The 23,762-nt window shown below is 36.1% G+C and overlaps 4 protein-coding genes across 4 annotated transcripts; 2 read left to right on the top strand and 2 right to left on the bottom strand.

The window, feature by feature from the left end:
- Positions 1-1,100: 1,100 nt before the first annotated feature.
- Positions 1,101-4,844, top strand: LOC106298621 (inactive TPR repeat-containing thioredoxin TTL3). Its single transcript, XM_013734760.1, has 5 exons — positions 1,101-1,859; positions 1,960-2,155; positions 2,255-2,430; positions 3,878-4,211; positions 4,433-4,844. The coding sequence occupies exons 1-5, from the start codon at positions 1,156-1,158 to the stop codon at positions 4,601-4,603; spliced, it is 1,581 nt and encodes a 526-aa protein (XP_013590214.1). The 5' UTR covers positions 1,101-1,155; the 3' UTR covers positions 4,604-4,844.
- Positions 4,845-5,795: 951 nt separating this feature from the next.
- LOC106298526 lies at positions 5,796-6,966 on the bottom strand. The gene has a single exon (XM_013734662.1). It carries the CDS (start codon positions 6,844-6,846, stop codon positions 5,860-5,862), a length of 987 nt encoding a protein of 328 aa, XP_013590116.1. The 5' UTR covers positions 6,847-6,966; the 3' UTR covers positions 5,796-5,859.
- A 3,641-nt stretch (positions 6,967-10,607) lies between these two features.
- Positions 10,608-14,112, top strand: LOC106298177. Its single transcript, XM_013734255.1, has 2 exons — positions 10,608-10,956; positions 11,078-14,112. Exons 1-2 carry the CDS (start codon positions 10,608-10,610, stop codon positions 14,110-14,112), a joined length of 3,384 nt encoding a protein of 1,127 aa, XP_013589709.1.
- Positions 14,113-15,603: 1,491 nt separating this feature from the next.
- On the bottom strand, positions 15,604-16,907 carry LOC106296544 (F-box protein At1g78100-like). Its single transcript, XM_013732693.1, has one exon. The coding sequence runs from the start codon at positions 16,784-16,786 to the stop codon at positions 15,821-15,823; it is 966 nt and encodes a 321-aa protein (XP_013588147.1). The 5' UTR covers positions 16,787-16,907; the 3' UTR covers positions 15,604-15,820.
- Between the last annotated feature and the right edge of the window lie 6,855 nt (positions 16,908-23,762).

Here is a 23,762-nt window from a genome sequence, read left to right as displayed (position 1 = left end):
TTTTTTTTTTTTTGAAACACTTAATGTTTAGTTTATAATATATTTTAACACAAGTCGCTGTTTTGAAAAGATGCTCCCATTTATAATATTTAATTGCTTAAGCGGATTTTCAGCAAATTTCATTCACCAATCCCTTTGAGTGGATTTGGTTGTTATTAAAACAAACAAAAACTTGAGATTAAAAATAATAGTAGAAAGAAAAAACGAAGCAAACAGTTTGGTGGTTGTTATCGAATAATTATTGTGGGTATCAACCCACTATATTATTGTGAAAGCTTTGGCGTTTAAGAGGATAAACTTAATTATTCCACTAATTACTTTTATAAAGCACTATTAAACATTTGACCCTTTGGTTCTTTACTTTTTCATTTTTTGGTTAGTGTAATACATGCTAATTCCATTACCATAAGTTAGATAAAAATGATAATATATAGATGCGACTTAAAAATTATAACAAATATAGTTATTATAAGTAAGAAAATAAGAAGACATGTACAACTTTTGAAAACTGAAACAGAACAATCACAAAACTATAAATCTTAATATCTATTTTGAAACGATCAAATATGAAATAGATTAATATAAATTGAATATAAAACCACAAAACTGTAAAATTATTTGGCAACCAATAACAGAATTGTTGACTTTAGTATAAATCACTTGTTATTGCATTTACCCATTTTGTCCAACTAAAGGGTTTAATTTTCATTGTATTAATCATTAGCCAAAATGTCGACAAAATAATGATAACAAAAGCTATTTTAATGTTTTACTTGGCTCCAAATACATTTGAACAATCTATTGCATTTTTCGTCTTTATCCATTAAGACAATAAACAATCAACAATGGGGTCAGTATAATACAGTGTTTCTATCACTATTTCAGAAACGAATGTCTTAAAGAATCGACCCCATAAAATCAAATTAAAATCTAATTTTTGGATTTTAGAAAACAAAAGCAAGATTTTTTGTGTTAGAGCAAAAGGCAGACAAACAAAAAAATAAAGTTGGTTTCTTGTAAAGAACTCAATAGCAACTCTCGTGCTAGACTTATATAAATACATTAAACAGCTTTCATCTTCAACTTACTCCTCTGTTTCATCGAACTCTCTTCACAGTTCTTTACCTTCTTCAAAGATTTCAATATTTTCTTAAAATGACTAAAGCTAAGAAAATCTCTACGGATCAGAGATTGGGTTGTGAGAGTCTCCTTGGCTGTATTTTCCAGAGTTGGAGCCCTCGCCGCCGGAAACCCTCTTTACCGGAGAAAGATCACAAAGCAAAAGATTACTTGCCTCCCAAGTCAACCACCATTACTAACCCTAAAATCATTCCAAGAAAATCAACCGATTCTTTGGCTCAGACAAAGAGACCAGATCCACTGAAGACCAAACCTGACGAAAGTAACGCAAGAAAATCTTCAGATTCAGCAAGAAAATCATCAGAATCCGCCAGAAAATCGTTGTCCTCGGCTTCACCGAGAATAGAGAGTAAGAGGTTTTCACCTAACGGCGTGATGGGAAACATCATCGTGAAACCACAGCCCGCCGTTAAATCTCCTGACGTGGCACAGACAAGGAGTCGGTGGGAGGGCAAAACTGTAAATTACAGACATGATCCGGAGACACTGAAGAGAATGGGGAACGAAGAGTATTGTCGTGGAAGGTTCGGAGAAGCTCTTGTGTTTTACGAGAGAGCCATCTTAGCTGACCCTAAAACGCCGACGTATTGGTCTAACAAATCTGCAGCTTTGATCAGTCTTGGTCGTCTTTTAGAAGCTTCTGATGCATGCGAAGAAGCTTTAAGGCTGAACCCTAGTTATGAGAGAGCTCATCAGAGACTTGCTTCCCTCCGACTCAGGTAGAGTCTTTCTCCACTCTGTTCTTTTTGCTTTATTTCTTACTTGGTCCGTGTAGTTACGATTTTTTATCTTATTATACCCTAATTTTTTTTTAACTAGATTGGGTGAGGTTGAAAAAGCTTTGTGTCACTATAACCAAGCTGGAAAATACACAGAGACAAAACATATAGAACAAGTTGAAGATGTTATAAAATGCTTAAGGAGATGCGACGAAGCTAGGAGATCAAAGGAATGGAATGTTGTGTTGAAGGAGACTTGTTTTGTTATATCATATGGAGCAGATTCTTCTCCTCGGGTTAGCTTTCTTTCTTGCTCATATCATATCACATGTTTTATATACCAATGAGCCAAAAGCTGTATTAGCCTAATTTAACTCGTAATTCAATACCTCAAGGTCTATGCACTCCAGACTGAGGCATTATTGCATCTTCAGCGACAAGAAGAAGCTTATGATGTGTACCAGAAAGGAACAAAACGCTTTGATATTGATTGTTTCATAAAAAATTTTGGTCTTTCCATTACTTCCTACATCTTAATGGTCGGAGCTCAGGTCTACATTGCAGCAGGAAGGTCAGTAGTACTACTAACCCACCAGAGGCCTTGCCCTTTCTTTCATTTTAATAATTTTCTCCAATTTAAATTAGATCGGTTCAGAGTATAAAAATACTGATAAAAATCATATTTTTAAAAAATCATATGTATATATATGAGTTCATTAATATATTCGTTTGTATTTTATGGTAAGTGGTGTTTTATAGAAAAGAATTACTTCAAACTATATTATCTTTTACTTTAGTGAATATTTATTTAATTATATATTATTTTAACATATTTATTCTGAAAATTAGTTTAATATTGGTTAAATTATGTCTTATAATGATTTTATATTAAAATTTCTATTATTTTTATTTAAGAATATGTTTTATATATCAATAGCTTTATAAGTAATAAAAATATTATAAAAATTTAAGTTTTTACTATACCTAAAAAATTTAAGGACCAGAAGCATAACAACGCACTGGTTAAAACAACGCACTGGTTAAATTTATATTATATAACTAGCTTAATATCCGCACAATTGCGTATTTATTTACGTATTTACGATATTTTTTGGTAAATAAATTAAAACAATCATTTTATTTATTTTATATGGTATTTAACTAAATTTCAATGACATGGACATATATATATAGTATATTTTAATATAAATATTTATTACTCAGAATTCATACTCATATGATAAACACAAAATTTATAATGTGCGAATTTTTGAATGCAAATTTTAAAATTAAAATATTAAGGTTTCAATACTTTTTCAATACAAATTTAGAAATTATCATATTTAAGTATTTTTCTATGTAATATAGTTTAATTTAAATTATATTAATATATAATATGAATGTCTAGTAAATGAAACTTCATATTCATACGATTTATGATCATTTGTATCTTGTTATTACCAAAAAAAGTTAAACCATTGGTCAGAACATTTTAGTGTGAGTCATTTAACGTTTTTAGTAATTTAGAGTCATTTTAAAATTTCAAAATATAACATAAACGAAAAAAATTAATTTTTTATTATATGTTAATGTGGTTGTTTAATATATTTTAATAATATAAAATTAAACAAAAAATAGCTAAAATACAAAAATAGTTATCAAATATTTATTATTCATAATCATTAATTGTCATATATACGTTAATCATATTAGGCAATTCCGTAACTTTTATTTAAGGAAAGTGTGAGAATATTCTTTTGTATAATATTTATCAATTTAATTATTAGTTTAATAGAAAATATAAAGTTAAGATGAACAACCCATTTTTTTAAGAATTCTGAATTTCATTCTCATGGTGACACGTGACTACGAAATAATGTCGAAATGTTTTTTGATTAATATATAAGGGATGATATACATTAGACAGTTACAAAATGCTTGTTGCAAACAAAGGCCACGTACGTTTCTTTACTTCTTAAACGTGAGGGGCCTCTTGAATTGTTTTCTTTTATGGACAGATTTGAAGATGCAGTAACCGCATCAAGGCAAGCTGCTCGACTGGATCCGAGCAACGTAGAAGTAAACGCAGTGGCTAGAAAAGCGAGGGCTGTTGCTGCGGCGAGACTCACCGGGAATTTACTATTCAACGCGTCAAAATTCGAAGCGGCTTGCGTGGTTTACACGGAAGGACTCGAGAAAGAGCCTTGCAATGCTCTCTTGCTCTGTAACAGAGCGGCCTCAAGATTCAAGCTTGGTCTGTTCGAGAAAGCCATTGAAGATAGCACACTGGCTCTCAATCTTCAGCCATCGTACCGGAAGGCGAGGCGGCGCAAGGCGGATTCTTATGCGAAGGTAATTAAAAGCTCATATTTAAAAACCGGCATAAACCGATCCGAACCGATATTGGTATTATTTTAAAAAAATGTTTTGAATGTAAATAAACCGATCCGAACCGATATTGGTATTATTTTAAAAAAATGTTTTGAATGTAAATAAACCGATCCGAACCGATATTGGTATTATTTTAAAAAAATGTTTTGAATGTAATTAATGTTTATTTGGTATACTTTTAGTTAGAGAAATGGCAACACGCGATTCAAGATTACGAATTGTTGATGATGGAGACACCTGAGGACGAGGAGACTAGAAGAGTCTTGGCTGATGCAAATGTCCGGTTTAGGAAACAGACCAGTGAAGGTGTCCGGTTTAAAGGAGTCGGCTCGGATTTAGTTGTAGTGAATTGAGACGTGAGATTTGGGTTTTTGAGTAAGCTGTGAATTGTATAATTCTGAAGAGATTTTTTAGACGATTTGGTTGTGTTTGTTTGTTTGTTTGTTTGTTTGCCTTGTATTGCTAAATTAGGTCTCACTATTATCTGATCATTTTCTTATTTTAGGGATTTTTGTGTGTGCATGTGTTTACCATAAAAGTTTTGTATCCAACGGATATACTAAAACCTATCACATAAGAGGAAAGTTTTTATAATTTCTCTTCTCTACAAACTCATTATGATAATTTTGATCATTTGAAGGTTCTGGTTATATATAGAATTGAAACGGCATATTTCATATCAATGACCTTGCTTCGATAACCTATGTGTGATCTAGCTAAAGTTTTTTAAAGCCAACCATGTGTGGTAAGTGAACGGAAATTAGACAAGCCATATAGTCAAATAAGTTCACTAGCGTCCTGCATGGATTTCCTATTATGGGAGTTATTTTCTCTACTAGTAAAATTTATTATCAAATAAGTTTATAGATTACTTATCCAATAACATATTTTGTATAAAAGAATTCGTCTAGGTTTCCATATATTTAAGGTTGAAAACTTGTCATATTGTTTCTTGTTATGCGCTTCTCCATAAAATCGAGGAAACTCACTCATTATTGGCTGATGTCTTATTCGGAAAATGTTTCTTTTTTTTTGCTTAAAACTCTTATTCGGAAAATGTTATTATCAATAGCAAGAGAGCTAACATGTGTGTTATATTGATCGCTATGTTCAGCGTATGTGACGTTCAATCTGGTTATATATCTCCATCCCGAAACCGTGAATTATTATCTGTTTAAGTTTACTATGTTTTACAAGCATAAAATTAGAGTTATTGTCCACTGTAAATGGACGGTGTAAATAAAAACGTATGTTGTCATCTGAATCATATGAATATATGATTACGTATAATATGGTTCATTCATCAAACTCGTCAATCGTTTAAACACATAAAAATTGATCCATTAAGCATAGTTATGTAAATTAAAAAGACCATGTACATATTTACGTTACGTTACAAACGTCGTGATAAAAACACACTGAAACAAAGTAAAAACAAACCTTTTGGGATACGTAACAGAGTAACACTATAAACTCAAGAAACCAAGAGAAAAAAAAGTGAAAACAAGTACCAAAATTAATAAACAGATAATCAAAAAAATAGTATAAAAAAATCTTAATCATATCTTTGATAAGATGATTAATAAGTGAGAAATAGATCTGGTAAAAATTAGCTTTTCCAGCTTCGACTCCGAGACAGAGGATCTTGAACTCCTCCGACAACCCAAGTCTCCTTAGCTATGTCTGAAGAGAGTCTGTAATAATCAGTATCGTATCTCATCAACACTAGTTCCATATTCTCTTCCTCCATCAGTGATCTCAAATCCTTCTTATTCTTCTTCTTCACACTCATCTCTTGATCCTCTGCCTCTTCTTCTTCCTCAGTTTTCACTTGCATTCTCTCTTCTAACCAACTCTTCGCTGGAGCCGACCTACACCTCATCAACAAAAGCGCGTTCGGCGGCGGAACCGCCGGTTCCGCGTCTGCGTTTTCATCAACGACGCATTTCTTGTCGTTCTTGTCTCCTTCGTTAGTGCTCTCTTCCTCTTGTAAAACCATAAACCATTTGGAGAACACAGTCTTTGTATTCTCCTCTTCTTGTTCTAGTTCTTGATCTTCTTCATCATCTTCTTCCTCGTCGTCGCTGGTGATGACATCAGCATGTCTGAAATCACCAAAACATCTAAAATCAAACTTGACGTTCCTTAAACAAGTTAAAAACCCCATCACGTCTTTCTTCAACCCAAGAAACTTGCTCTGCGACTTGTTCCTATGTATCCTCTCTATCTCCTCCATCACAGACCGCCAGTTCTTTCCTCTCCCGCCGCATTTTCTCGGCCGGACTTTGATCTGACCGGCGCACGTGACTTTAGGAGAAGTGGGCTCAGCTATCTCGTCGTTACCCATGTTCTTACCACTTGCTTGTTTAGCCCACAAAGCAGGACTCGCATGCCCTCCTCCGGCGCCGTTTGAGAGTTTGCTGAGCTGGCGGCGGTGGTGTGGACGACGGTTGGTGGAGATGGAAGGGCGAGATGGGCTGCAAATGGGTTTAGGTGTAAAAGCTAAGTGGGTTCTTGAAGGGAAACAAACCAACAAATCTGCAGAGTAACCAGAAGTAGAAGAAGATCCTCTGTTTCCTTCTCTTCCCTTGATCATTGTCTTTTTTAATTTTTATTCTGTTTTTTTTTTGTTTTCTTGGTGTTTGTTTTTTTTTGGATCGTCTCTCAATGGAAGTGTTCAGCTTTTTATGTTTGGTTTTTATAAAACTCTTCTTTCTTTTTAGGCATTGAAATTCTTGCGACAGCTTTTACATGCTTTTTGCTTTTGTGTGTGAAAAAACTTTCTTTTTGTTGAAACTCTTTTCACAACAAAAAGGTAAAAGTGAAAAAAAATTTCGGTGGTGTGATACCAACTGTCTTTTGTAAAATTGGTGGATAAATATGAAGAAGCAGAAGAATAAGAAGATGTGTTGGGGTCAAATGAGTGAAATTGGTTTATTACCACTTTATTCCAACTTAAACAAGAAGCTTCTTGACTGAATCATTTACTTTCAACATTCAATGGTCGTCCCCGCTTCTTCTTAATATTCATACATATTTGTTCATCATTTCACTGTTTTATCCCAATATCATACCTGATGGGTTTGTGTTTTTATAGTGAGCAAATGGGACATCAATATTTGGTCACTATAGAACCAATGTACCAGTCTAGAGTTTACCTTAATAAGCTTGATTACAAAGACAGAATGCATTGGTCATAGTTCCTATGTTTATCGATAAGTCGATCCACAATCAAATTCCAAAGGTTTTTTTATTCTAGTTCGTTTATATAAACATTTTATGTGTGTGTACAAATATATTCATTTTTCATCTAGTTTATTCACACAAAAAAAAGAAGAGAATAACATGTGAATGTGACAAGGGTGATGATGGGTTATAGTCGAATGCTCCAATATATTAAAGTTGGAAAACTTTCGTGGGCTTTACTTTTGCAATCTCAATATATAATAATCATAATATTATTATATGAATAAGAAAAAGAAAGACAATGGTATAGAGGAAATAAAGGAAAAGATTGTTAGGCACGAGGCTTGCTTCTTAATCCAATGGTACTCACAAGCTGTGTGGTCACATTTCCCTTTGTTGTTGTTATCTTCAACCACACACTCATCGATTCTCATTTGCCATTAGTTTAAACTACCATCCAGCTAGATCACCAAACTAAAACACCAAATGAATGTGAATTTCAGAAGTGCAAACTCTTTTTAGGGATGTGAATGATGTGATATGAGAATGATGTGAAGTGAGAATGATGTGATAAAGAATTGAAATAGTGTAATGATAAAAGTATTTGGACATGGAAAATGAATGATTTGATATAAGTGTTTCAAAATTAGAAAAATATTATTGCAGATACAAATATTTGGAAAAGTTTTTTAAAACTGTGGTTCTCTTCAAAGAGTTTTATTTCTCTAATATTCTGCAATTTCATAGTTCAAATAATCACAGTGCTAATGGTAAGTAACAAATTAAACTTCAGCTTCAAACACAATATTTTGATTTATTGCCATGCTTCTCTCACAATTTTTTTATCCTTATTTACTATAACTGAAAGAGGTGCAGCTCTGGTTCCGGCTTTAATTTCAGTATGGTTCCAGCATTTTTCATTAAACTCTTCCTCTAATCATCATTTCATAGCCAAAAGTACCAAACCAAAGGGCTGCTCCCAATCCGACTATGGTATAGAGAGAGGTTAGAGAGAGGTTGCTCCCAGACACTATTGTCGAGAAAAACCTGTAACCACTGGTCCGTTACCTGTTGCGTGGTACCTTTCCCTGACAACTTTTTCTCTTTCGGCAAAAAGCTCCTGCAAACTGATCTTCGAAGTTCAAATTCCTACCTTTCTGAGCTTTATCCAATAAACAATATCTTGCTTCTGCCTTTAACACGCCGGGTTCTTCCCCCGACCCGGGTCGGAGGGACTGCCGCCGTCGCCGGAATCTTCCTCCACGACGAAGATGACTGATCTGAAGCTCTCTAATCCCAAACAACAGAGTTTGGAGAGAAAGTGTTGATAACAAATCTTTCAGTGATGGCCTGAGGATACACCGGGGTCTCCTGGTTCCTATCATTCGCTAGTTTCGAACTCCAGCGTTTTAAAGTTCACCAAGATTTACACTCTCTCGTCTTCCCATACAAAACAGAGCAAGTTCCATAATTTAAAGGGAATCCTTTAAACGGTTTATCAGACTCTTTGATAGTACCTTCTAGAACAAGTTACCAACTGAAGATTTGTGTCCTCTGTAACCGAAGATGGCTCACAGAAGATTATCATCGGCAGAAAAAGGAAAGGGCATCGATATGGAACCCCATCAGCCCCTCCGTACAGCTCGAGTCAAAACGCCAATCCCAGACAACGCAGATCTAATCCGCAAACACTCACTAACTCTCATCGGCCGGGTAACAAATAAATCAGTACAAAAGGTATGGTCGGTGATACCTTTCTTCACTGAACACTGGAAAACGGAATTCAAACCAGTAGGCTCAGACCTAGGCAATGGGCTCTTCCAGTTCCAGTTCGAACTCGAGGCGGATCTTTTATCAGTCTTAGAGCAACGACCGTACCATTACGCAAGATGGATGATCATTCTCCAGCGTTGGGAACCTACAGTCTCCCCCTCATTCCCGTCTCTAATACCATTCTGGATCAAGGTCCAAGGCCTCCCGGTACATCTCTGGACTGAAGCTACAATCAAATGCATTGGAGAGGATATAGGAATCTATGAAAAAGCTGACATTTCAGCTCTGTCAGCAAGAATGCGTGTGCACATTAACGGCCTCCTCCCGCTGATAACATCATCGGTGGTAGAATACCCAAATGGAGACGAAGTGGTCACTACATTGATCTATGAACGACTGGATAAGCATTGCACCAAATGTCTTAGACTAGACCATGAGCTCAAAGAATGCCTTGTGGCCAGAGCAGAGGCAAAAGCTCAAAAAGCACAACAGATAGAGGAGCCTACTAGAATGAGTGCTAGCTCAGTTCATGAAGAAGCATCCACGAGGCATAGGACTGTTACCTCAACTAAGAAAAACAGAGGCCTAAATGGTCAAGCGCCCACCAATGAAGTCTTCGAATTCTCTGCCTCACCAAAGGATAACATTCGTGACAGAAGAGCTTATAGGGAACCAAAAGACAACTCATACCGTAGGCCATACAAGTCTCAAACCATAAGCTGGAATGAACGCAGCAACCAGCGGCGATCCCACCATGCTAGAGAGTACTCCAGACAGGACTTTGAGCGATCGGCCCGCCCTCCCCGAGATCATGCAAAACACCGAAACCTTCCAAGTCCTCCGGGTAGAAGCTACTACCGCGAAATCCCCAAGAAACCTGTCGAGACACGAATCACGGCGTCTACTGCTTCAAAATCCACTCATGAGAATACTGTAGGGGGGAATCCTCCTCTGTATCTCCAAACCCCAATCCCACAAGAAGCTTTCCAAGAAGCAATGGGGGAACTGCGAAACGTCATGATCCAATATACCAAAACTACTGATCCAACAGAAAGTGAAGCTCGAAAAGAAAGAATGAGACAAGCTGAGGAACAAGGCGAGATGGAAGAGACGGCTATCCAAATGGTCAGAGCCTCCTTAGCTCCAACTATCGACTCAATGTAAAGGGAACAAACCACCCTCTCTCCTGAGCGAATCCCAGCCTCCCAAAGACTTGGAAGTAAGGGACAACTACAAAGCTCCAAATCTGGTAAAGGAATAGAAGGCTCAGGCTCTTCACCTCAAGATAAGATCTCGGCCTCACTCCGCCTTGGACCTCCAACCGAGCCCCTTCTGATTCTCCAAGGCGAAGAAGACTTTCTTCAGGACCCACTGATAAACGAGCGCATTCCAGTAACGATGAGACTGGGACCTTCTCACTCTCCAACTGAGAATGTACCAGTTAATGCCCCCAATATTGTGAAACGAAAACCAGGACGCCCACCGGGAGCAGGGAAGAACCAAAAGAAACAAATCCCACCAATGGCTCCAGTACCAAAAAGGAGGAGAGTTCCTCACGCCAAGCCTTCTCCAGTTCGCAAGAAGACAACTAAAAGAGCTGAGAATGCTACAACTGCGAGAACAAAGGCTGGACCGTCTCATGGCGGAGAACATGGCTCATCTATAAGTTCAGAAAACCGCCCTATATGCAACATGATCCCAGCTGCTGCCAGGAAGAGGATGGATTTTCGAATCCACTCCACTCCCGGTCCTTAAAAATTACGAGCTGGAACTGTCAGGGGTTAGGGAATCCCCGGACAGTTCGACGTCTAAAGGAGATGAAACGGTCAACACAGTGACAAATGAGTTAAACACGGCCTATGAATCAGAAGAAGAGTATTGGCGACAGAGAAGTCGAGTCCTCTGGCTGAGCCTTGGTGATAAAAACTCTGGCTATTTCCATGCATTCTCCAAGAACCGTAAGAGGAGAAATGCCATCACAGTTCTAGAAGATTCGGAAGGCACACCAGTTTTCAAAGAAGAGCAAATCGGCCAGGTCGTTATGAGCTATTTCCAGAAACTATTTGAATCAGTGGAGGGAAACCGAGAAGAGACGGTCAACTATGCGTTATCGCCTATGATTTCAGGGGAAACAAACGAGCGACTGACCCAAATCCCCACTGCGATCGAGATTAAGGAGGCTCTGTTCTCAATACATGCGGATAAAGCCCCGGGTCCCGATGGTTTTTCAGCGGGTTTCTATCACACAAACTGGAAAAACATTAGAGGCGAGATTGTTAAGGAGATTCAGGAGTTCTTCATTTCCGACAAGCTCCCTGACCGAATAAATGATACACATGTCTGCCTCATCCCGAAGACAGACTGCCCAAAAACAGTAGCGGAGTTTCGGCCTATCGCCTTATGCAATGTGTATTACAAGATCATTTCGAAGGTCTTGACAAAGAGGATCCAGCCCCTCCTGTCGGAAATTATCTCGGAAACACAATCTGCGTTCGTGCCGGGAAGAGCAATCTCAGATAACGTCCTCATCACCCATGAAGTCCTCCATTATCTCAAAACATCAGATGCCCAAAAGCGATGCTCCATGGCCGTCAAAACCGATATGAGCAAAGCATATGATAGATTGGAATGGCAATTCATTCGGTTAGTCTTGCTCCGACTGGGTTTTCACCAAAAAGTCACCAACTGGATCATGCAATGTGTCTCCACAGTTACATACTCCTTCCTCATTAACGGCTCGCCTAGAGGAAGAGTCACACCGAGTAGAGGTATCCGTCAAGGAGATCCTCTCTCACCATACATATTCATTATGTGTAGTGAGGTCCTCTCGGGTCTATGTAACAAAGCACAAGAGGAAGGATCTCTTAAAGGGGTTCGGGTAGCTCGGGGGTGTCCCCGACTAAATCACCTCCTCTTCGCCGATGACACAATGTTTTTCCTTAGAGCAGATAAGAAAAACAGCGAAACTCTCAGACGCATTCTGAACCGATATGAAACAGCTTCTGGCCAATCCATAAACGTCGCTAAATCGTCCATAACTTTTTCCCACAAGACCCCTACGGCGTTGAAGGAGACAACAAAGGCAGTCTTACTGATTCAGAATGAAGGGGGAACCGGGAAGTACCTCGGCTTACCGGAATTATTTGGTAGGAAGAAACGAGATCTTTTCTCCTCCATTGTTGATAGGATTAAGCAGAAGGCAAGAAGCTGGTCAAATCGATTCCTCTCTCCGGCAGGGAAAATGACGATGCTCAAGAGTGTACTCTCCCCTGTTCCTTCCCATGCGATGACTTGTTTCCAACTACCAGACTCCCTATGCCAGAGAATACAGACCGCTTTGACACGTTTTTGGTGGGACGATCGTGAGGGCAACAAGAAGATGTCATGGGTGGCTTGGTCTAAAATGATTCGCCCAAAAGATCAAGGTGGGCTCGAGTTCAGAGATATTCAGAGCTTCAATGAAGCTTACCTAGCAAAGCTCAGCTGGCGTATCATCAACAACCCGGACGGTCTATTAGGAAGAACACTTATGGGAAAGTATTGTCCTACAGAAAGTTTCTTAACTTGCTCAGCAAAAAGCGCCATTTCACATGGTTGGAGAGGGTTATTGGTGGGTCGAGACATCATCCTCAGTAACGCGGGGTGGGAAGTAGGCAACGGACAGAGTATCAACATCTGGGAAAAGGCATGGCTGGACTGCAAACAACAAATCAGACCTATGGGACCTGCACCTGAGAACCTGCTAAACCTGACTGTCTCAGACCTATTTTTACCAGGAAAAATAGAATGGGACGTGGAGAAAATTAGGCAAGTACTCCCATTTGAAGAACAGAGGATCCTAGCAATAAAACCGAGTTTAACGGGAGCCCCAGACAAGCTAATCTGGTTGAACACTGAATCTGGAAACTTCACTACAAAGACGGGGTATGCAGCAGCTCTCCTGCCACGTGATACAACGCTTAACCAGAACTTTGATTGGCGAAAGAATGTCTGGAAACTTCAGACCATGCCGAAGATAAAACTCTTTTTGTGGAAAACGTTCCATGAAGCTCTTCCAGTGGGAGAGGCTCTGCTGGCTAGACATATACAAGTAGATGGAAAATGTAAAAGGTGTAATTTACCTGAATCTATAGATCATCTGTTCCTTCAATGTGGGTTTGCTCAACAGGTATGGAACTCTGCCCCTGTGTTCCCTGCTATTGAGATCAGTGGATCTTTAGATTTGGAGCTAAAAAACCTATGGACAAGCCTCTGCTCGAGGAAATCTTTACCTCCCACGGGAGTGGTGTTGGGCTGTTTGGCTCCATGGATCGCATGGCAACTGTGGGTAGCAAGAAACCAACTCGTATTCAACAACAGGATCATCAAAGTGGAGGAAGTGATTTTTAAAGCCATTGCATCAGCTCGAGAGTGGGGTCACAGTCAAGGATGTACCACCCAGACTTCAAAGCCGGCGATCTACAGTCAGTCTGCGTCCACGCCCGGAGTCTGCCTTGTCAAGTCAGATGCAACATGGAGTGAAACACAACAGAGTGCAGGGCTAGGATGGACAATTGCGATAAATGATAGAACCTCCTCTTATTCTATTCCTGCTCGAAATGTGGCATCACCGCTAGCTGCTGAAGGCCTCGCCCTCCGGGAGGCAATATTGAAGTGTAAAGAGTTGGGACTGCCGAAGATCAAGTGTGAGTCTGACTCAGCAATCCTTGTTAAAGCTCTCAAATCTGGATCTTTCCTCGCTGGTTTATATGGTATTTTAGCAGACTTAAGGTCTCTGGCTACATCTTTTGATGTTATTTCTTTCAACTGGATCTCACGTGAGAGAAATACAGTTGCCGACAATTTAGCAAAACAGAGTCTGAATGTTGAATTTGCCATTATGGCTGCACCTAACTTCGGTTAAAGTATTTAATATAAGTGTGTTTCAAAAAAAAAATCATCATTTCATAGCCCAACTAAAACATATATAGCATGGATATTTTGGACGTTTGGTAGGAGAACTATTGTGTGAAACTTGATGAATTGTTGCGAGTTTTTATAGATCATTAGACAATAATACACATTTGAGAACATGTATAATAATAATAATACACTTTTTGTCTTACTAGTAATTATGAAACTCAATTGTTACTACTATAATTTACATGAAATGGGTAAATAGGCATGCCGGTTCCCCACTTTCACTCTAGTTCTGTAGTTCACTTACATTTTACCAATGATGCGCTTTTTGCGTTGATCCCTTTATCAGTACATATTTGTTGGAATGATAAATATGCATTTGGACCAACAATCACATAAACAATAACTATCATGACACAGCAATCAAATAGACTGAAGATGAAATGAAAAGTTAGGTATGTGTTATCATGTTAAGTTGCATCACACATAGAGGTAGGCCATTAGCACTAGAAATAAAGCTTTATTTAATAGTTAAGCAACACTTCCTTCATACATAAATTGTGTAAAGGAACATATATTGTTTTGAAACTAATTTCCAAACAAAAAAAACTTATGTAAAGATAAAGATAGTGTTTGATTTAATTGTGCTCTTGAGAGCGACAACATTGAGAAAGCATGTGGGTAGGCGCCATTGGCACGGCACTAACAGCCCCATTCGAAAAAAGTTAGGCATTTCACATCTTACCCCTTTTAACAAATTTAAATCTTTTAGTTTTCTTTCTCAAATCACAATCAAACATACTTTTAAGTATAGATAAATTGTATAAGTATGTCGTAAACATAAGCTTAATTGCGACAAAGCTTAATTGCGACAAAATCCATGACAAATGTGGCAAAAGGAAGCCTGATAAATATGAAAATTGTATTGCCTAACACTTTTAACTTGCAATCAAAGTTTTGGATTGAAGCATCATTCATACCTATAGGCTATGGTTGATTCACTCTCTAATCAAACTTTTATATGTGAAATTTATTCTGATATCATCTATAGGACCACCTTTTATTTATAACAGGAGATTAATTTATGGTTTAATTATAATGTTAAGAATTATATGAGTGACCTAATCAAATAACAATCTGTTTGATCATGATAGTGATAATACCACCCAATGGCTACAAAAGCTGATTAGTATATTAAACTATGTGTTGGTTATGATATCTATTCAATTCTTTATATATATATACTTTGTTGTTCACGAAAATTCGATAAGGATATTGAAAAATCGAAGTACAGCTCATAAACTTAACCTTGAAAGAGATCAGCATCGATTAGATTATTGCTTTTCTCTAGGAACGATTTTAACGGGCCTTAATGAGCTTAACTGGGATCCAATAGAATTCAATCTCGACTCTCATTGCAATTTGCTTAATTGTTAATTGCTTGGTTTAATTCCATATAATACGCACACCATCATAAACCTCGTGATTCTTCAGACAAAAAGGGAATCTTACATAATTAAATACAACTATTTGTTTGTACTCTACCGAAACAACGCATTTAATGTGGTAATCATATTCTATTAATGTAATAATTCGAGTTTGACCAAAGTCGTACGCCATCAAGTACAGATGGCTTCGTACGGTGCTGTCGGTATACACTATACATAAAAAGGCCAAAGCAAACGAAAGCCCATTGGGCCTTTCTATTAATTCTAGAAGGAATTCATCTCTAACACATTTCTCCTACGCTTAAGCAACGCCGTAACGGCTTCTCCGTACATACAATCGGCGGCGAACGCCTCCGTCGCCAGCTCAGCATCGTTATCATCGGAAGTCACGCCACTCGGCCTTACGACCACGAGCGTCGCGGCCTCGAGACAGATCCCGCTCTTCAGTTTCAGCATCGGCGCGTGTCTCATGCTCATCCTCACGTTGGGCACCTCCGTGCGATCCCTCACGCGCTCTAGTCCTAAGCCTTTCTCGTCCACACGCGCCTCCGCCTCTCTGTACTCTTTCATCCCCGCCGCGCTCATCACCACCGTACCTTCCTCGTCTCTGTCGCGCACGGTTAACCTCTCCATCTCCTTGTGCTCCTTCACCAAGTCTCTCATCAGGTGGTGGCGCGTCGAGGCGGCCATCAGCGCGTTGATCGTCCACACCACGCGCGTCTTTAAACCGCAGACGAACTCCGAATCGGTCTCCACAGCGTTGACCGGAGATTCTGTTGCCGATGCGTTGACCGTCGCTGATCGGAAAGCGACGATGACGGAGCTCTTGAGAGTTTCTCCGAACTCCGCTTTCCACTTAACGGCGGCGCCTTTCTCGAGATTGGCGTCGCCGCCGTATAGCTCCACGTCCAGGTTCCGGATCCGGTTAAATCCGGCGAGAATCTGAGCCGGAGATTTCGGAGTCTCGGCCGGTTTAGCGGATCTGGAGAAGATCGGGAGGATGGATTTGAAGATCGAACGGAAGAAGTTAGCCACCGGAGAATTAACCTCCGGCTCCGACTCGACGGCGGCGAAGATCTGATCGAGCTGGAGAAGGAGCGAGTCTGACTGAGCAGCGAGCGAGTTGAATCGTTTCGAGACGGAACGACATCGTATCAGCGTTTTGACGTCAGCGACTTTGTTCAAAATGTCGATGACCACATGGTTAGGAATCGCATCAAAAGCGTCCATGATTATCTTTTTTGAAACCTTCGGGATCAACTAGAGAGTCTTCTCACTTTCTTTCTCTCTGTTCTTTCTTTCTTTATCTTCTGTTCTGGACTTGAAGAGATTCTAGTCTTAAATAAGGAAAAAAAAAACACATAAGGCGATATGATATTGATATTTTAATTACCGGCATGTGGGACCATTATTGTTGCCGTCGGTATATGATATTTAATCAATAAAGAACGATAAGTACAGCTTTTCTGAATTTGATTGGTGGGTTGGTATTAAATTAGCAGACATCAACGATTGAGATGCTCTCTATCAGGCGACATGGTCCTTGATAGACGGTTGAAAGCTACTTTAACATTTTTATTAAATTCCGGTCCATACTGGGGGAAATAATTGATAAAAAGTTAATTTGGCTGGATCCATAGATTTAATTCATTTTTCTTTAAAGAAAGCCGTGATCATATACAGATGAATAAAATTCTTGATATTTTAACAATATTCTCCATATTTTGTTTCTTTTATTGTGATATACAATAAACTTTCTTCAAAGTCTCATATTTTTATTTTCAATCAATAATAACATATATTCTACTAATGTTATACATTTCTCTTGGGTTAATATTAACAGTAGATATTATCATTGTGTCACCATTATTAAAATAATTATGCGTGTTGTCATAGTGTCTTCACCATATTTTAAAAACTCAAATGGTGACAACGTTAATACAGAAAGTATAACCATTAACCATTAGGTTACAGCGCGAATGTATCCTGGTTAATTTATCGTTAGTGTATTCGCGAAAAGAAAATGTATTTTATAAAAGGTGAGACAAATAATTAAATAGATATAATAGACGGAAAATAAGGTCTTTGAAGTAATAGCGACTTAAAACTGGAAGTATATATTCTGAAACACCAAGTATAGTAGTTAAATGCTGAAGATCGAAGAGTGTAAAATTCTAGATCCACATGCTTCGCCTTTCAAGAGACTCCAAATCATTGGAGAGATCGGATAGTTTGATTCCAAAGAGTTGTTAAGAAAAAAAAGACTACAACACCTAAAGAAAAAAGACAAAATTTGCTGTTTTTTTTTCGTTTACAATTAAATTAAAATTCACAAAATCTAATTATGAGGCTGGATATATAACCAGATGTTTATATGTGCGTCTAAGTTCTATGTCGAAAAAAAGTTCTAACGTTTATGTTTAGTAATATTGGTATAGAAAATATAATTTAGTTTAATAAAGTTTAAAATGCATTTATCAACAGAAACAAACAATAACAGAAACCTAAATGTTTACAAAACCCGTGTGCACAAGGATTACCATCGTTCACACACTCCCGTTGCGTATGTACGGAAAGGTCAGCTGCACCCGTGTTCATCAGAATCTCTCTCTTTTAGCATTGATGAATGAGGGAACACAAAAAAAATTGTTGTATTGTCTTAGATGCAACTATTATGTTATGTGAATGTAAATATATTATCAACAACATGTATGTCCACGGATTGAACTTTAACGATGCCACGTTCGTAATATTATCACAAACCACTAGACAGTATGGTGTAGATATATAATATACTAAATTTTATTTTCAAATATAAATTATAAATTTGTTTTATCATTGCTTTAATATGCAAAAGCTCGAGTGGGCGTAAGATTAAGTTGGGACAGGTTGTATAAATGCATCTTTTTGTCTTCTGAATTAATGCATGAATGTGGGAGTTATTGTGGCATATCTTGTCACACGTTCTTCCAAGGAGATCCATACATCATGAACTATCTTGTGGCTGTGTAGAAATGTCTTACTCATGAGTTATGAGTCGTGATAATAGTTTAGAATATGGTTAAGCGGTCATGGAGTTAGTATTACGTACTTTCGCAATATTCGTAGCCTTGAAAAGAATAGTCGTTTGGATTGTAAACGGCTATATCCACCGTTACTAGAAATTCCGGTACGAAGTGCAAAGTGAAGATCAACACACGAAAATCGTTGATTCTTGATGATCTTTGTCTCCCCATAACATTTGCAAAAAAATTATATATAGTCTTTGAAATGGTTAAATCTATTTTTGTTATATATTTAAAAAAGAATAAGATGAGAATCAAATGGCACGGGAAAAAATGTCACTTCCAAAATTTACGCGATTGCCAAAAACACATCTTTCTGGGATAAGTGAACAAGAGGTAGGGTTCAACTTCCAACATTTATCTTTTGTCTCCTTTTCTCCTACTTTGTCTTTATTGATTGATTGTTACAAACAACTTGACACTATCTTCCAAATAATCTACGTAAATTAATAGTGTCCGCCTTAAAAACATATGTTAACAATTCTTTTCCCTTATATAGCTATCTTGCCCTACGACAACCATGAGTGAGTGAACCTGTAGAATTTAAAATCAGAGATTCTTCCAACCAGAGAATAACCATCAAATTTTATACCAAATGGTTTGTTCAAACTATTTATTTTATAAGATTGGTAACCCAATTGGTATATCCGTATATGCTATGTACTATGCAAATACGAAATTGTTTAACGCTACAATTTTTATATAAACTAGTATATGCTCATATCAATAATTTATAGGAAGTGGATACTCATTATTCTAACTTAAATTTTTGGGGACAAGTGGACAACTCAGCCGTGACAATGACTAAACAATAGTTTTTTAAAGATCTTAATCATTAGCTTATTCAATATCATTATTGACTATTTTATTCATTTTTATTAGAATTGCACAGCTAAGCTACTAATTTAAAATGAAATATGAGAAATTTTATCCTCCCTTCCTTTTTTCAATATAGGTTATTTTAAAATTGTGCACATAGATTAAAAAATTATTAATTTTTTATATTTTCTAAACAATAACATCATTAATTATCTACCTAACCACAAATCAACCAATAATAAAATAGAATGTATATTATCATTGGTCATATAACATAAAGTGTTAATAAATTCTACATAAAAAACTGAAAACATCATATAATTTGGAACATAAAAATTTATCTAAAACGACTTATATTAAAAAACGGAGGGAGTATATTAACGCCAATTGGCCAGTTGGAATAGTGGTTTAGGTATCCCTTTAAATAGTATCAAGGCATCTCCAATCTCACTCTACTTTTTTACACTAAACTCTATTATGGAGTAAAATATTTTCCAATTCCACTCTATATCTCACTCTAAAATAGTGTAACTCTATTTCTTACGCTATATTTGGAGTAATTCTATTTTTACTATATTATAGAGTGAACCTTTTTATTTATATTTTAGTCCTTTTATTTTTTAATCTTTTTATTTGTAACTATTTATGTAATTTAATTATGCAAACATCACATAATTCTCTTCAACACAATATACAAACGTTGAAACTTATTATTATTAGCCAAAGAAAACGTAACAAGCATTAAAATTAAAAATAATTTTATAAAATTAGCCAAAGAAAACAAAGACTAAAATTAGAAATAATCAACATAACATAAAATTAAAATCATAGATAGATTTAATATTCTGGTAAATTGTCTCTAGATCTACCAAAATTGTTAAAGTATTGTCCAAATGAGGTAGATGAAGGAGTAGCTTCTTGTTCATGTTGTTGACCACGTATTTTTTTGTAAAATTCATGTTCGTTCCTCTTGAAAATATGTACGAACTTCTGGATCTTGCACTGAATTCAAGTCACAAAATACATATTTGTTTTCTTCTTTTAGCTCTCGTTGTGGTCTTGTCTTCTTTAGTTGTTTCAAAAAATCAGTATTTCCTTCTTTTAATGTATTAATAACCAATGTTGTTTGATCACCAAGTTATAGATTGTTCAACGATTATTTTTCGGAGATGCCAGTGTACAATGATGTTATGTTTCAAAGGAGATATTGTATGTAGCATCCTCTATTCATTTGTATAATCGAAACCGTTGAAAGTTATGACAACTACTTCATACAAAAAAGAGATGCATCGGGCAGGGTTGGATTATCGTCTCAGCAAAAAGTTACGGCCGCATTTCGGATGTTAGCATATGATCTTCCTGTTCATTTGGTCGATTTAGAAAAATCAAAGATAAAGAAGTCCATTTTGTGTTTCGAAATTCGTTAATTGGTCATTTATAGGAAAAATACACTAATGGTGATGTTTAAGTTAAATGTATTATGTTTTAATATAATTTAATTTTTAAGATAATAAATATTTGATATAAATATATAATTTATAAGAAATTTGTGAAAAATAAAAAAATAAGAGATCAATTTGTAAATTTTGTAAATGAAAAGTATTAGTCATAAAATAAAATAAAAATATTTAAGAAGAGTAAACCGTTAAAGAGAAACGCTACTTTGTTTTATAGTTACTCTATTTCAGAGTAAACACTACTTTAAAATAGAATAAACCATCTGAGATGTTCTTTCAATAAAAAAACGTATACACTTAGGCTTTGGAGGTGGATAGAGTACATAAGGGAGTTTGGATTTTGCGATGAGTATTTATTACGTGTTAACATTATTATATACAAATGTATGTCTGGAGATTAGGATTTGTTGGTATAAAAAACAAGAATATGCTGTAAATTTGTGTTAGCTCCGTCCCGTTACAATCATTTTTGCTTATAGAAATATGATAGCTTATCCCCTTGATTCTATCAAGAGAAACCATAAATTTTGATCAACATTTTTGGAAACCTACCAGCTTTAATTGATTAGTGGCAAGTTTTGATCAACATTTTTGGAAACCTACCAGCTTTATTATATTAGTGGCACCAGATCAACCATGTTGAGCCTAGACTTCTAGTACTGATTAGCACACAATTCATTGCTCATTTGCTTCATTTCAGTTGTAAATATCATACTTGTAAAAAAATCTAAAACACACCAACATTACTTATTGTTTTAAGCTTAACATGTTAATTTTTTTTTTCCGTTTTGTAAATGAAAATCACCAAAAAGGTCGTAAAATGTCAGTTTTCTTACGTGTGTTTCAGACACATAAAATGTCAAAGAAACAAATAGAAACTCTATATGTCTAACACAATTCTTACTCACTGCAAAAAAGAAGAAGAAATCTTATTAAAGTTTGCTTAAACCACGCAAACAAAAAAAAAAACTGGAACCTATCCGTTTCTTCGAATTCTCTTTTGGGCTACACTGATTATAGACTATAAGGCCCATTGTCTCGAACAACACGGCCGCATTAGATTACACTACCCCAGTGTTGTTCAAAAGGCCGATTTATATACCAATATTGATTACTTTGTTGGGCCCATTGGATTTTGCACAAGACCCGGTAATTAATTTGGCTTGTAAGACGTATCAAAGAAATTTTACTTTTAAAAATAAAAATGTATAAAATAAAGTATGCTGTGGAAGTTTTTATCAGTTTAGTGATTGACCAAAGAGTTCTACACTGAAAATATGAGATCCAGTTTTCAGAAAATAAGATTTCTACAAATTAATGGAGACAAATTTATAAGAATCTCTAACATGATATAAGTAAAAATATTTTCAAGATTTGTGAGCAGATAAAATTCTAAATACTGTGAATTTTACGTAGTAGAATTTTCTGTTCAATTTTTTTTTATAATTATTCTAAGAAATTGTAATAAAAATATTAAAATATGCAGAAATTGTATAAATGAGGTTTTAATTGCTAACTTCTTTTGTATTTTTATTGTTTTCCTTGGTGGTTACACTCAGCTTCCGGTCAGACCCATCTCAATAGTAAATTAGTTTATGCGCTGAAGAAAAAATTGAAGCATTTTTTGAATCTTTATCTGGAATTAAATTTTTTTAAAATTGTAATGGATCCTGTGCAAATATGCTCTCATGCACAGAGCCGGGCCTGTTTCCGTAATATTGAAATGAAACATTATATATATATATATATTAGTTACCCATTATATGTTATATATATTAGAACTGTTAGTTGGAATCTAAGAACATATCTTGAGTGCTAATATAACAATAACCACTAGAACAATTTATAAGATATAAGTAGGACTGGGCGCTCGGGTACCCATTCGAGTTCGGTTCGGATCTATTCGGGTTTTGGGTTTCGGGTTTTCGGGTTTAAAGATTTTAGTCCCATTCGGATATTTTTAAATTTTGGTTCGGGTTCGGTTCGGATCTTTGCGGGTTCGGTTCGGGTTCGGATAACCCATTTAAATTATTTTTAAAATTTTAATATTCATTATATGCTTAAAATTTTTCAAAATATATAAAACAAAATAATATATTACATATAAATTTGCATAATATATGTCAAAATACCTAAAATTAACATATAAATTGGTTTGATTGAAATATTTGAGTAGAAAATCAATAGATATTTCAAGTATTTTGGTGTTTTGAATATATTTAAGCTATTTTAGACATTTACTTTTGACAACTTAAAAGTATCTTATATATTTTGGATGTTTTTAATATATATTAAATCTAGAAATAAGTAATATATTTAGGTATATAAATCTATTTCGGGTACCCGAAATATTTCGGTTCGGATCGGGTTCGGTTTCGGATCTTTAGATACCAAAATTTTGAACTCTTTCGGATATTTAATCAATTTCGGTTCGGGTTCGATACTATTTTTTCGGATCGGGTTCGGTTCGGTTCTTCGGATCCGGGTTTTTTGCCCAGCGCTGGATCTAAGCAACTAACCCTATAACCCCGGCTTTGGCTTCTACAAATCCCCTATATATTAATTGAGGAACATTTGAAAAGATGTAGCCTCAATTTTGTATTAATTAAAATAGGCCCCAATGCATAGGTGGCACTCAATTAGGTAGTCAATTACATTCAATTGAAAAATAAGTAGGTCCACATTCGATTTTTATATGTTGTTAGATACATAAGTTGGTCAAACTATATGATATAATGATATGATATGTTATTTTCTTTCCTTAAATCAAACCTACGGAATTACCATAAATGACTAATATATATATGACAATTAATGATTTTAATAATAAAGATTTGATAACAATTTATATCTCCTCCATCATTT

Source organism: Brassica oleracea, chromosome C6 (genome assembly GCF_000695525.1).
Source record: "Brassica oleracea var. oleracea cultivar TO1000 chromosome C6, BOL, whole genome shotgun sequence".
NCBI lineage: Eukaryota > Viridiplantae > Streptophyta > Magnoliopsida > Brassicales > Brassicaceae > Brassica > Brassica oleracea.
The sequence above is the reverse complement of the archived record's forward strand: the minus strand, read 5'-3'. Positions and strand labels throughout refer to the sequence as shown.